The sequence below is a fragment of the Marmota monax genome, unplaced genomic scaffold (genome assembly GCF_021218885.2).
Source record: "Marmota monax isolate L192 unplaced genomic scaffold, Marmota_monax_Labrador192_F-V1.1 WCK01_AAM20220418_F8-fsc00007, whole genome shotgun sequence".
NCBI lineage: Eukaryota > Metazoa > Chordata > Mammalia > Rodentia > Sciuridae > Marmota > Marmota monax.
Window position 1 is genome coordinate 9,413,283 of NW_026692781.1, and position 15,248 is coordinate 9,428,530.

The 15,248-nt window shown below is 33.9% G+C and overlaps 1 protein-coding gene across 2 annotated transcripts in view; it reads right to left on the reverse strand.

The window, feature by feature from the left end:
- Positions 1-15,248, reverse strand: part of Chn1 (chimerin 1) — a 176,183-nt gene that overhangs the window by 97,817 nt on the left and 63,118 nt on the right. Inside the window, exons 1-2 of one of the 2 annotated variants that reach the window (XM_058580211.1) lie at positions 14,695-14,729; positions 14,318-14,431 (exon numbers count right to left, since the gene is read on the reverse strand). In XM_058580211.1, the coding sequence (XP_058436194.1) occupies positions 14,318-14,431; positions 14,695-14,714 (134 nt within the window). In that variant the 5' untranslated portion in view covers positions 14,715-14,729. Of the gene's footprint in view, positions 1-14,317; positions 14,432-14,694; positions 14,730-15,248 lie in introns of those variants that run through there. The other variant, XM_046447530.2, reaches the window with a different exon arrangement.

A 15,248-nucleotide genomic window follows, 5' to 3' on the forward strand; every position in this document is an offset into this window, starting at 1 on the left:
CACTCTGCCCTAGCCACACCATTCTTTTAATTCAGAGTCACACATGTTTCTTGATGAGCAAGTGTTTTGTCTGGTAAAGTAGCATTCTTGGGCTAAAGTCCAAGATGAAAGAAGACAAAAATAAGGATGTAAATCTGTGAATGTCAAAGTAAGTTACAGAAGATTTATGGAAGGTAAATCTCAAAAAGTTTGTTTTTGATTAAACTGGCTATAATTAGCACAGTAAACATTATTTGAACTCTAATGTACTGATATGAAGCAAAGTCGGAAACATTGATCTGCTCTTATCCATCAAGATAATTTTTTTTTTTTTTGTATTTTTAGGTTTTATTACTAGGGGAAACTAAGTCTTAAAGGAATTAGGGTTTGTATCTGTTTTAAATTCTTAAATGATTACTTTGTAACTGGTTAAACAAACAACTGTTATTTAGGTTATAACAATATTGTTGACATCTAAAATATATGTGATTAGGTATATGTAGGCATCTGAGAACTATCTGTCTAAGCCTTGTCTAAGTGTTATAAAATGAAAGTTTATGTAAGTTTACTGACAAAATAACCAATAAGTGTTCTCTTTTATACATTGTATCTGACACAGAAGGACCACACTGTTATTTGAAGACCTGTCTTATATCTGTTTGCTTTGACTAAGTCTATTTCTGGTCATTAATACTGTTTCCTAAATGTATAAGAGATTCAAGGCTATCTTTGATTTTTGTTAACCCATGCAGACCTGTGATTATTGTTACTATACACTCTGGATTCTAAATTGTACTTTAAAAGTTAAAAAAAAAATAAGGAAAAAAAAGAAATCTTAAAAAAAAAAAAATGTTGCCACAAGTGAAAAATTCCTCCCTTGATCTGTTTTGACAGATCACAATCAAAATTCAGGTGTGTTAAAAATATAATGGTTAAGTGTAAAGCTTAGTGGTAGAGCACTTGCACAGCATTTCTGAGGCCTTGGGTTTGATTCTAGTACCACACCACACACACAAATCATACACATACACACACACACACTTACTATACACACATATATATATAAAACAAAGTTACCTTCAGATTATGTATACAAGGGGTACATGCAACAAATAAATTGTGTTCAGACTTGGATTTCATACCAAAGATATTTCACTATACATATGCAAAAATTCTAAAATCCTAAAAACAAAACAAAAAACTTAAATTCAAAACACTTCTTGTCCCAAGCATTTCAGCTAAGGGATACTCAACCTGAATCAACATTTTTAAGTTTATGGGCACTGATAATCTGCTATTCTATTTTCAGGTAAATTTGCTATCCTTTTTTATCAGTATCAATTTTCTGATACTGCAGGACTACTAAATTCTACTGTCATTTGTGTTATCACCTATTCTTATATCCAGAAAATTTCCCATAAAGTGATTCATAGTCTTACCTAAAAGAAACAGAAAAACATTTTTGAAAAATTATTTTACAGAACATTATTTGCTACTTATTCCAAATAGTACAGGAAAATCTGCAGGAAATGAAATGAAACCATGGTAACCAACTAAACCTATCATGAGCTATTGGATCAAAAGAACACAGTACATCACACGTCAACGCCTACTAACAGCACAATCCTTCTCCAGTTCCTTTTGATCCTTTTCTTAAATATGAAAAAAGATTTCAACCAATTTTCAATATTATAAAAATGTTCAATCCCCTTTACTAGTATCTACTATGATTCTCTGGCTTTACCTAGTAACTCTTTAGCCCAGTTCACTGTAAATCCAAACAAATATTTTGAGATTCAATTAGGAATTATTGGTTTTCTTCAATCATTAGTAAAATTTTATTTTTTTACTTGAATGCATTTTTTTCATTTTCTAATATGGTAGCAATAGTTTCTTCATACTAAATTTTCAAAATGGTAAAGATTCAATTTTGTTCTCACAGGAATATATTAGAATTTTATCAGCATTCTGAACTCAAAGCTATAATAAATTAAAATCACAACTGCATTTACAAAATACAGGAGTCTTATTTTATCACCTTGTTGTCCATTCTATCACCAAGCTTCAACCCTCATCATAGACACTGAAAGTAAACTCAAAAAAATCTAACTCAACATTTTCTTAAACTACCAATTATCAGCAAAATAAACAAATAAGATAATGATACTTTTGTCAGGCATTAGCTGTTTGTTATACAACTATGCATCCAAGCGAATAACAGAGCAAACCTCTGCAAGACTACAGATCATCTTTGCTGCTATTGTTAACTACCCCTTAAAAAAGATCATTTAAAATATACATACATGCCACAAAAACAGATGCATACATTATGCATGATCAATTTCTGGAAAGATAGGCAATTAATTGTGAATGGCATTATCTCTATGAAATGGAAATAGAAGCATATGATGGGGAAGTACACAATCACCACATAATACTTTCCCCTTATTTGAAAAATTTTTAATACATCTATCTGTTGCTTTCATAATCATAATAAAGACATAATGAATGACATGATGCACTTATGTTGCTCTTTTAATAGAGAATTACTGCTGTTTTGGTTAGTTACTATTTTATTTTTTGATACTGGGAATTAAACCCAGGGACTCATGCACACTATACACGCCCTCTACCACTAAGCTACATACTCAGTCCCTACTCTGTTAAGTGTGATTGCAGAGTGATCTTATAATGGAATTTTAGTTTAAATTATTAAATTTCAAATACATTTAATTTGAATTGTCTCTTTTGGTAGACAATAGGAAATTAGCCCTTGAAAATTAGTTGGAAAAATTCTCATCTTTAAAAATTCTGAATGAAGGTTTCGCTGTTTTATAAAAATGGTAATGTGTTGCTAAATTTAAAATCTAAATTTTAAAAATGTCATTGATTTAAAAGCTGATAGTTTACTCCTGTGTCATACCTCTTATCAACTTATAAAAAGAAATACATGTTTTATTTTTAGATGTTGTTTTTAATAAGTTATATTTCTTCTTGGAATTTTGTTCTTGAGAAAGTTAAGCTTTGGTTTTCTCATCTGCAAAATGCAGAAAATACTAGTATCTACTGCTTGGGCTTATTCTGCAGATAAAACTCAGTTTTCCAACCTGCTATCCTGAACAGGATACAGGTGATAAGCTATCCCACTTATCCAATATTTGAAGAGGCTAAGAAGAATCTGAAATGACCCAAGTCCTTAGGCTAGGTCTGGCCATGATCAGCCAAATGTGCATTTACCTCCAGGCACCACCAAACAGCATCTTTTTCTATAGATACTACAATAAGAAAAAGGCTGGGAAATACTATTCACATAAAGTATCTACTATAATGCCTAGAACAGTAATAATAAATGCTGGCTATTGTTATATTTATACAACTATCAATTCCATTAATAAAATGTCTGGATGTGTCAAGTCATTTTTAAAAAATAAGAATGTGTTATCAACACATTCTGGAGTTGTATCTGGTTACTGAGAAACAGATCTTAAAAAGAGAATCCAGTACATCCCCTACTACACTTCAAAGCAGACACACAAGTCAGATTCTATTCTCCTTTACAAAATGACTAAGAGCATGAGAGACTGATCATCCTCTTAAGAGTTCCTATTGGGTAGCTCCAAAATAATACTTGAAACAACTACATCTAAAATCTAATGGTCAATGGAATTTGTCTTGATACCGTAAAAATACAAAAATATCTTGAAATTTGTTTTTCTGTTTCTACCTTCTGCTTTAAATCTATTGCTATGTATGCATACTTTTTGAGAGAGAACTGAAGTTTGAATAGACAAGAGACTAGTGAATAAAAACTAGGCTGAGGATAAAAATTTGAGAAATGAAATGTCATTTAAGAGTTAAGCACAAATCAAAACCATAAGGAGCTATCACTTCACACTAGGATGTCTATATTCAAAAGGACATAACAACAAATGTTGACAGGATATGGAAAAACTGAAACCTTCCTTCACCTCTGTAGGACTCTAATGGTATAACCACTTTGGAAAACAATTTGGTAGTTTCTCAAAAGCTTACTTTTTGTTTGGTATCAGGGATTCAACCCCAGGCCTCATCCATGCTAAGCTACAACCCAGCCCCAAAAGATAATTTAAAAATTACTTAAAAGTGTGACCTAATAATTTCACTTCTAGTTACCCAAGAAAAATAAAAACATATGTTTACACAAAAACTTGAACACACCATTATTCATAATAGCCAAAAAGTGCAAACAATTCAAATTTCCATCTTCCAATGAATGGAGAAAATGTGGTATAGTCATATACTAGAATATTTTTCCTAATATTATTAGCTAAAGGAACAAAGCACTGATAAGTGTTACAGCATGGACAAGCCTTGAAAACATGCCAATGGAAAGACCTCAGTTTAAGAGGTCACATGTTATATGATTTCATTATATGAAATGTCCAGGATGTATAAATCTATAGAGATGGAAGTAGATTAGTGGTTGCCTAGGGATAGGAGAGCTGGGGAGAAATGAGAAATAAATGCTAACAGATATAGAGTTTCTTTCTGGGTGATGAAATGTTCTAAAATTATGTTGCATAATTTTGTGAATATACTAAAAGCCATTTAATTGTACATTTTAAATGGCTGAATTAGTATGGTAATTATAACTAAAAAAAAACTGTTTAAAAAAAGTATGATATGAGAACATGCAAAAGTCATGCTTGCAAATAGAGGTAGGAAAAAAGTTGTAATTTTGTAATATATAGAAACAGTGCTTGGTTGCCAAAGGTACATGTTTCATAACACTCTTTGGATAGGAGGCAAGTCTTTTTTTGGTCCACCAAAAAATAAAAATAAAAAAATAAATCAGAAAACACGAAGAAAAAAAATTGGTGAAGCCACTACCACTTAAAATTTTCTTCTCTATCAACTTAATACTTAGCAAGCAGTCTTTTAGGTTTAATGATCAAAAAGAGGGCTGAGAAAAGTGGGAGGAGGGAAATAGGAGTTTCTGCTTATCTGAATTTACTAAACAGAAGAAATGGTAGATTTTCTTTCTTCTTTTCCTTTCTATTCTCGGTCTTTAATACTAATTTGTTAACTGAAAATGAGAAAATAACTCAAAGACTTTTATAATTTGTCTATTTTAAGTTTTCTCTCCCTATAGACAGACCACAAGGGCAGTCATTATTCAGAAGGATGCTCAGTAAGCATGGAGTCCAGACCAAGGGGAACTGGGTGAAACAAATATTGAATGGAATATTTCTCAAAGTGTGTTCCATTGAGAGACTGTAGAAAGAGGATCTCATGATTACATGAGTTTACTCCTATTAATAATAAATACTAAAGTGCTGAGAAATACTGCAGAACAGAAACCCAAGTAATTACGAGTAACAGTAGGGAGACCCACATAGCCCTTGGTACTCATCTCTATGCTGGAGACAGCACTTACCAGTGTTAGCCAAACTCCCCTGCCACACAGACCCTGGGTAGATTCTCAAACACAGGACTATGAATTCTCTTTCTCTGGTCCTATGGCTGACTAATCTTTCTTTTGACCAATTAGTTAAGTAAATTGATACATTCCATTTATAGTCAAGGTTCACTGCTCAAAAATAAATACTGAACATTTTGGTGATCATTATTTTAGATACTGCTATACTTACAATAAAAACAACCAAAGATACATAATTTTACCTAAGAAGTATGATGCTAAACATATTGTTCTACATAACGATTTTTCAGATTAACATAGGATATGATGTTTCAGAATTTATCAAATAAGAAATGACATTTTTTAAAAGAAAATATAATTTGTCCAACCATTATGCTTTTTCAGTTTTTAAATTCTCATTTGTGTTCCACTATTTGAAAACATTCCAAATAATTCTCATCTTGATGTTAGTCATAAATTTAACAGAAAAGTTCCAAGTACTTTGGGCTTGAAGCGTTCTCAGGAATATACCCAAATCTGTCCTGGAATATCCAGGCACAGGATTTGGGGATTATCAAGACTCTTGCACAGATGTCATTGTGTTCTCCCAATTTAGAGTAGCTAAAATGAGTCAGATTAACAGAAACGTCTTGAGTTGCCAAATTTAGAGCTAACTCTCTTGTCAAAGTGAGCCATTTAAAATCTATAAGCAATCAAGAAACCTTTCTGAAGATCAGTCTCCATAGCCAAAGGAAAACTGCTTATTAAATTAATTACCTAGGTTTATGTTCTTTTGTATAACCCTGAGGGTCTCCTTCCATTTCCATGCAATTTCCCTTTTCTCTCCCTTTCCCTCCCACCTCTCATCTCTGTTTAATGTTAATCTTCTTCTCATGCTCTTCGTCCCTACTCTGTTCTTAGTTACTCTCCTTATATCAAAGAAGACATTTGGCATTTGTTTTTTAGGGATTGGCTAGCTTCACTTAGCAATTACCTAGGTTTAACTGAAAAAAAAAAAAACAAACAAAACTCTGGTAAAACTCAGTTACCACCACCCTTTCCACTCATCATTCTTTTTTTTTTTTTTAAATATTTATTTTTTTAGGTGTAGTTGGACACAACGTCTTTTATTTTTATTTTTATGTGGTGCTGAGGATCGAACCCAGGGCCGCCTCCTACGTGCTGGGCAAGTGTTCTACCGCTGAGCTACAACCCCAGTCCTCCACTCATCATTCTTACTGCTCCAAAAATGACCTGAATTGTAAATGTAACCATCACTGCCTTCCATTAAAAGCCTTCTGTGACTCCTATTTCCTACAGATAAAATCTAAACTTTTTGTGTGTGTGTGGTACTGTGGATTGAACCCAGGGGCATTCTACCATTGAGGTACATCCCCACCCTTGTTGTTTTATATTCTGAGAAAGGGTCTTGCTTAAGCTGACCTTGAACTTGTAATACTCCTGCCTCAGCTTCTGGAGTCACTGGGATTTCAGGCATGTGCCACCATATCCATCTGAGCCTAAACTCTTAGGCATGAAATACAAGGTTTCACAGGCACACTTATTCCTCAAATTTTTTGTTCCCCCAACCCTCTAGCAGCTTGGCACACACCAAACTATCCAGACTGTTCTACACATTAGTGCCAGGCTGTTTCTTTCCAAAATGCTCATTTTTCATATTATCCTTCTACCTAGGAAACTTCTAGTCTCCCTTAAAGAGCCTGGTTAAATGTCTTCTTTCTTGACCGACTTGAATAATACTGTGCAAAATGAAGATAATCAACAAATGGTGCTGTTTTCAATGACTCAGTTATCTGGGGAATTATTTTAATTACCCCAATTTAACAATGACAACGAAGCCCCTGATAACCATGAAAGGCATTGATACATATTAGTGACACCAGGGATAAGTATTTTAAGATATATATCTGTCAAAAGTACTATGGATTTCAATGAGCTAAAATTAACACCAAGTGGGTTTTCCCATATTATCATTAATTATTGAATTATTTTAAAGTCAGTTTGGAAAATAATATTTTAAGTCACGTTTTAAAAATATTATAGGCAAAAGAACAGCATCAAAACACAATTTATAAAACTTTGGTGCCTGGTCTCCTTTAAAAGTGTCTTTGGCAGGGCACAGTGTCACACTCTTGCCTTGGCAACTTGGTGAGACTCAATCTGAAAATTTTAAAAATAAAATAAAAAGGCTGGAGATGAAACTCTGTGGTAGAGTATCCCTAGGTTCAATCACCAGTACCTCAAAAAGAAGACAACAATAAAAATAAACAAACAAACTTTATTTGGAACTCATATGTGATTTTCTTACTATTTACTAAAGCTACAATTAGATACAGTACTTTTAGTAAGAGGTTAACCAGGACTAAAAGATTTGAAGGGTTCATGCTCACTGCCTAACAAGGAAACTATCATGGCTAGAGCCTACTAAGCTGCATTGGCCATGTTTGTCTGTCTAACTGGTATCTAATTTCCTCTGGCTTCCTCTAATCTCTTCCTTTGTTTAAAGCAGGAAAACTGAACTTTGTTTGCTCATTCAGCTTTGCACTCTCAAAGCCTTCTCTTCCAAAAGAGGCTGACCCCATTTCTGAGCTCTGGGAGAAGATGCTAGTTAGATAAGCAATCACTACACGCATTTCTCTGCAGATATTCTAGCTCAGAAGTAGGAAAGGGAAGGATGTATACTTGCATAAGGGAGGGAAAGCTCCTTTGTATTCTCTTGCTAGGGCTGAACAAGGAAGTACATAACTCTGACTTTGGACCCCAAGGAAAACCAGCCTTAAAATGGAGCTGATGTTGTGAGTGGCCATGAATAGAAACAGAAAGATCACAAATCCTTTGTGACATCGCTGGGGTACTGACCATCTATGCTACTATTACATTTCTGAATTTTTCACTATGTGAGCTATTTCCTTAAATAAAGTGTGTTTAAGGCAGTAGAGTCTACTTATTTTGAGTATTGGGTAACACTCGCAGTTGAAAGCATATCAATTGATAGAAAATATAATTTTTTGATTTGTTTGTTTGTGGTACTGGTGATTGAATGTAGGGGTACTCTACCACCAAGGAATAGCCCCATCCCTTTTTATCTTGAGACAGGTTCTCACTAAGTTTTCAGGATGGTCTCAAACTTCAGATCCTCCTGCTGTAGCCTACCAAGCAGCTGGGATTACTGGCCTGTACCATTGTACCCAGCCGATAATATAATTCTTGAAAGTGGGATAACGGACTTTAAAAATTTTTGTTTTCTTTTTTACTTTTTATTTTTTAGAAAAACTGGATTATGCTCATTTTACAAAGTAGAAATTTAAGTCCAAAAAGGTTAAATATCTATAATAAGGTCAGACAACTAGAAAAATGGATTGTCACACTCTAAAATCTAAACAATTTCACTTCCAAAGTCCCAACAGTGAGAGCAGGTAACTACAATTATTCTGTGATAATTTTTTTTTTTTTTTTGAGAGAGAGAGAGAGATAATTTTTTTAATATTTATTTTTTAGTTCTCGGCGGACACAACATCTTTGTTTGTATGTGGTGCTGAGGTTCGAACCTGGGCCGCACGCATGCCAGGCGAGCACGCTACCGCTTGAGCCACATCCCCAGCCCTCTGTGATAATTTTTGAAAAATCTCAATTTCTTGTTCTTTCTGATTTTCTTCTTTTCTTTCAATTTATACATTACATTGAAAGGGGTTCTGTTTAAGTAGTATTGTAAATGTTTCTTCTTCTTTCATTTTTCCTAGTTTTTATAAAATACATACTTAAGATTTTCTTTTTCTTCTCAGTAAAAATGAACAAACTTAACTCCTCAAGCAACTCTGAAAAAGGGGATATCTTCTATCAAAGGGAAACAATGTTGACAGAGAGCCCAACAGTATATCTAAGCAATGTATAACTTTAGTCCTATGCCATATCAAACATGTAACAGTGATTTTTCTATGTATATATTTCCAAGAAAACTCTTGGACAGAGTCCAAGCAAGTGTACCCTGTATTGAATGGATGACTTAGAAGGAACAACAGTAAAAAAATTAATCCTATAGCTATAATTTCACCTATTTACTACTGTAGTTATTTAAGTAGGAAAAGTCAATGTCAACTAACAAAAGTGTTGAGTTAGTAAAGACCTTCTTGCAGTCATAGTAATTAAACTAAAATAATCAATTTTCAGATAAAAACAGTGAAAAATTATCTCTGAGTAGATCATGAACACACATCTACCCAGAAATTGTTTATATTTTTATCAGGTACAGTGGTAGTAATGATAAAATTGATGCCAAATATTTAAAAGGTCATTTCATGTGATTACTCAAATCACCTCTTCACAAATCTTGTCCCCTCCTTATTTCACTATTTCTAAAAAGCAATGAAAATTCTGGCTCTAAACAATAACACAGTATCTGAAATAAGAACTCAATGTGTGTACAATCAGAGAAATAAAAAGTTGTGCTGCAATTGTGTACAATGAATCAAAATGCATTATGCTGTCATATATACCTAATTAAAATAAATAAATTAACTTAAAAGTAAATAATTTTTTTTTAAAAAAGAACTCAATGGATGGGTTTAAAAGCAGATCAAAAATAGCAGAGGGCTGAAGATTTAATTCAGTGGTAGAAGTGTATGTCAGTATATGTGAGGTCCTGGATTCAAACCTCACCACTAAAAATAAAGGAAAGAAAGAAAACAGAAAATAGAAATACCAGAAGACAGAACATGTGAACTGGAAGAAAAACCAAAAGAAAAATGTTCAAACTGAACTTAACAATCTTTTATTCTAGTGAGAATAAACATATAGCACCTCGTAAAATGTTCTTTAGTTCTAAAGCTATGAAAACCGTAAGGAAGCATGCTTTCAATAAACTTCTTAAATGATATTACTAATAAATGATATTTGTCATGAAATCTCCTTAAGGTAATCCAAATGTTGTAATCAACAGATAGAAAATCCTAAGCCCTCTGAAACCCACAAATCAGCACCAAGTACCTGGACTATTACCTTTTCTTAGTCTGCATACTTGGAACATGCAGGTGTCTAATGACATGCTCCTCTCTACAACAAACTTTCACTGAGCAATTTTTTCCTGAATCAAGGGATCAACGTGAGCATAGGCAGAAAAGCCAGATAAGGCCTGGCCTAAAATTCAGGCCAAAATGAGATGTGGGTGAAGAAGATAATACAAAGAGGAAAGAAAGGTCCTACCCATAGTGGACCTGCCATGACATGTGATGAGAACCTTTTTTTCTGACTGCAGAAAACCGCCACAGTGACAGCACACATACATTACACACTCCTCTACATAATACCTCAATTACACAGAGATCACTAGTGAAGGAGGTGTAGGGCAGATGCCAATGACAGAGGGAGGTGGGTTCTTTGAAACCTTGTACCCTACTCACCCCTACAACTTCTCTAATCACTGCATTCCATTTTAGATGTTTTTTTTTTCCCCTCCTTTCTTTTCTGTTGTTGTTTTGGTTTTGGTTTGAGACAGGTCCTGCCATGTTGCTCTAGCTGGCCTTGAACTCTGGGCTCAAATGATCCTCCTGCCTCTGCCTCCCCACTAGTTGGGACTACAGGTACACACTACATCTATTATCTACAAAAGATAGATGACTGTTACTTTTATTTTTATTTTTTTGTAGTTGTAGATGGACAGCATACCTTTATTTTGTTTGTTTATTTTTATGCAGTGCTAAGGATCAAACCCAGTGCCTCACACATGCTAGGCAAGTGCTCTGCCACTGAGCCACAAGTCTAGCCTAAGACAATTATTTATGACAATGTAAAAGATACCCTAGAGAGGTCAAAGCTGGCCACATAGAAATTTCTTTGGCAGTTATTGAACTGTCCAGCAAGTAGCTTAGAGTTGGGAAAGAGTAGAAATTTTCAGTAATACTAAAGACTTGGATGAGTGGGACATTGGGTGTGGCTGTGTGAGATGAGCAAAAACAAAAAGTTAACTATTACATAATACAGACACAGTATCTAGTGCTTTCAAGGTCTATGAAAAGGTACAGAATTGAAAAGAAAGGCATGGCTTCAGGACACAAAAGTAAAATACAAATCTAAAGTTAATTTCAAAAGCAACTTATATTTTTAAAAAAACCTTTGTATAATTTAACAGCAATATATATATATTTTTTTTATATGGGATACAGAGTGTGGTATATTATAAGGTTAGGGCTTCTAAATAAATGGCACCAGGGCCTTCAAACCCTGGAAAAAAGAAAAACAATTTCTTGATTTTTGTCTTGTGGAACAGACTGAATAACAACAGGGTCAAAGCTAAATGGATATTACAGCACATTTGGAAGGAGAAGTGATGAGTTCAGCTTCAGACATGTTGCTGTTGGGGTGCCTATTGAGAACCCTGAGTTCAGTACATTTCTGGTTTTAGAGCAAATGCATAATGAACACTATTGGCTATAAATTAGACAAACTGTTATCCCCAAATGGATCACTCATAATGTTAAAAAAAAAAGAGACTCATCAACTGAAATAGAGTATCACATAAAAATAATACATATACACTTCCCTGCTATGCATCTAGTTTAAAACAAGAGAAGTATCAATAACATTTTAGCACAAAAACAACTCAATGCACACTCAAAAATTCTTCCTATCTCCATGGTAACTCCTTTTACAAATATCATCTTACCGTGATTTTCAATAACAAAAGGAAGATTCCTTTTACAAATAATATCTTATAGTGAGTTTCAATTATAACAAAAGGTAATAATTCATATAACCCAACACTATGAATTAACACTCCCATCCATCTAATGTTCACCTGTTCTCTAATTTTTATTCTATGATTTGTGAGGTCATGTGGACGGGAAGTGATGATAAACTTAAGGTCATGAGTAGAATGAGAGGATAAGAGGGTGAGCAGGAGGAAGATCATGGAAGGTCTAGGAGAAACTTCACTCCAAAATAAATCCTTGGCTTTCAAATATTCACTAAAGTCATCCAGTGAAAACTACATGGCAGCTGTTATAGGATGAGACCCAACATGGGCAATGGAAATTACTTGAACTTTCCATGAAGCAAAACTGAATTCAAATTAAAGTTTTATAACTTGTATATGATCTTGGAGAAAGGTAGGGAAAATAGTAATAATTAGGAAAGGAAGAGAGCGTTGTACAGATATCTATCTCCTATTTTACCCATCTCTTTCTTCCTTACTCTGGCCCTCTAGCCTTTACATCAAGACTTATTTACCCCAGATAATCAGATGATCAGACTATTTGGAGTGCAGTAATGCCGAAGTCTAGTACAAAATGTTAGGAGTAAGAAATAAAGGAACCAAGAAGACTTGCCTCAAATCAGTCTTCTAGTTCAGTGATAAAATGAATAAGTATTTGAATTGTCAGAACAGATGTTTCCACCTGTATTCACAATCTAATCCTCAAAAAAAAAATGATTTGAAGGGGAATTTATACTTCATAACTTCCTATAAAAAGCAAAATTTCATAAACTACTGTGACAAGCTCTATTCTGCAAGAACACAACATATTCAAAATTTGGTATAAAATAACGATAAATTATATCATTCTAATTATCAGAAAAATTAACATTAAATCTTGTGGACAGGAATGACATCCCTGGTCACTCATAGGCATAGGTGGTTGGAGGAGGAGTAACATATGTTGGCCTTAAGCAGTAACATTATTTGTTCTTTTTTTTCCCCATATTTTTTAATTAGTGCATTATAGTAGTACATAATGGTGGCATTCATTGTTACATATTTGTATACACACATAATATAATAATATAACTTGGCAATATCATTCCCCAGTATTTCCCTGTCCACTCCCCTCCTCCCTCCCTCTGATATCCTTCTTCTACCCTAATGATTTCCCCTCAATTTCCATGACCTCTCTCTTTCTTTTCCTTTTCCTCTTTAGTCTTCCACATACGATCCTTAACTTTTTGAAATTGGTTTATTTTATTTAACGTGATGTTCTCAAGTTTCATCCATTTTCCTGAAAATGACATAATTTCATTCTTTTTTATGGCTAAATAAAACTTTATTGTGTATATATGCCACATATTCTTTTACCTATTTGTCCATTGATGAACACTTAGGCTGGTTCAATTGTTTGGCTTGTCTGTGAATTGTGCTGCTGTAAACATGGGTATGCATGTGTCACTACAGTATTCTGACTTTAATTCTTTACAATAAATACCAATTCGTGGTATAACTGAGTCATATGGTGGTTCCATACTTAGTCTTTTGAGGAACCTCCATACTGATTTCCATAGTGGTTGTACTAATTTACAATCCCACCAACAGTGTAAAAGTTCTCCTTTTCTCCACATCCTCTCCAGCATTTAGTATTGTTTGTATTCTTGATGACTGCCACTCTGATTGGAGTGAGATGAAATTTCAGTGTAGTTTTGATTTGCATTTCCCTAATTGCTAAAGAACAAATATCATATTTCTAGGCATAATTCTTTGTGTTTCTGGGCACAACTATAAACTAAAAACAGCCAAAACACTAGGCAAATTTCAGTTGATAGGGAAGGGCCAAGAGCTCCCAATAAAAGCTATTTCAACTCCAACTAAGAGAAATGACATGGCTTTAGCTTTATGAATTACAAAGAACTTTCTTTTAGTCTCTTTCCTTATTCAAGAAATAGATGGAAACTGACACAGCAAGACAAGAGAAAAAGGATAAGATAGAATGGAAGAAAGCAGCTACAACAAAAATGCATCTAAAGTTTTTAAATTCTTAATTACTGAGTACCACCATTCATAAGGAATTTTTTAAAGGGTCTCAAAGCTATTAAAATGGTAATTAGGTCCAAAGAAAACAAGAACTAATTCAATTACATGCTGGATGCTTTTAAATTTTAAAGCCCTCTATTAAGAGGATTTAAATGAAGCACAGTTATAATTGCAGGTCTGTGACCAACCTTAAAGCCAACGTGTAGGTTCCTGGTTGCCGCTGACTCTCCCGAATAAGGTAGCTCCCCTCAGCCACACTCAAGAGCTGGTCAGCTGCTTCTCTGGAGATCATGCCGTGAAACCTGAGCAACAAAGTCAATTCAGAAATGGCACACTTTCCACATTTTACCTATAAAACACTCCCCCTTCCATTTCTCTAGACAAACTACTGTCACATAATTGAAGGAAAGCGCTTGTGCTTGTGTTTCCCTGGGCCTGGCCTCTGGCCACTTCTCTTGTGTGATAAGAACTGCATCAAAGTAGCTATGGAATTTACCAACCACAAAATCAAAATTCACATCCATCTAAGAATGATCAACCACCTCTCTCAGAGGACAGTCCTTACTTATGTAGCCATTTGACCATATGGACTTCCTAAAAAAATAGACGGAAATGTATTCCATTTCCTTTCTTTTCACTGATGCAGTTGCTCTAAAATTTTGGCTTAGAGTCTATGCTGGCAATTTTCCAGGACTCTGGGTTGTCCTTAATTGGCATGATTGCCCAATAATGTGCATAATTGGCATTATTGAATACTCAGACCACAAGCAAACAACTACAGTACTTGCTTTCACTTCCTGTCAAAATCTTATTTCTGATTAACAAAGAAAAAAAAAAGAGAATAATAAACATAAATAACACAACCTTTATATATATATAGCAAATTCATCTATAATAATCTGACGTACAAAGATTAAACAAGAAAAATGTCAGTGAGGACAATTTATTAAAAGTATAAAATCACCTTACACTTGTATGATGATTCACAATTTAAAAAGAAGTTTTACATATGTCTTTTTAGTAACTCAAAAATAATGAAGGAATTCAGGAAATGTCACTCCAAAATATGTTTTTTTTTAGCATATTATTTTGAGCTGAAGGCATTTAAAAAAAATAGCA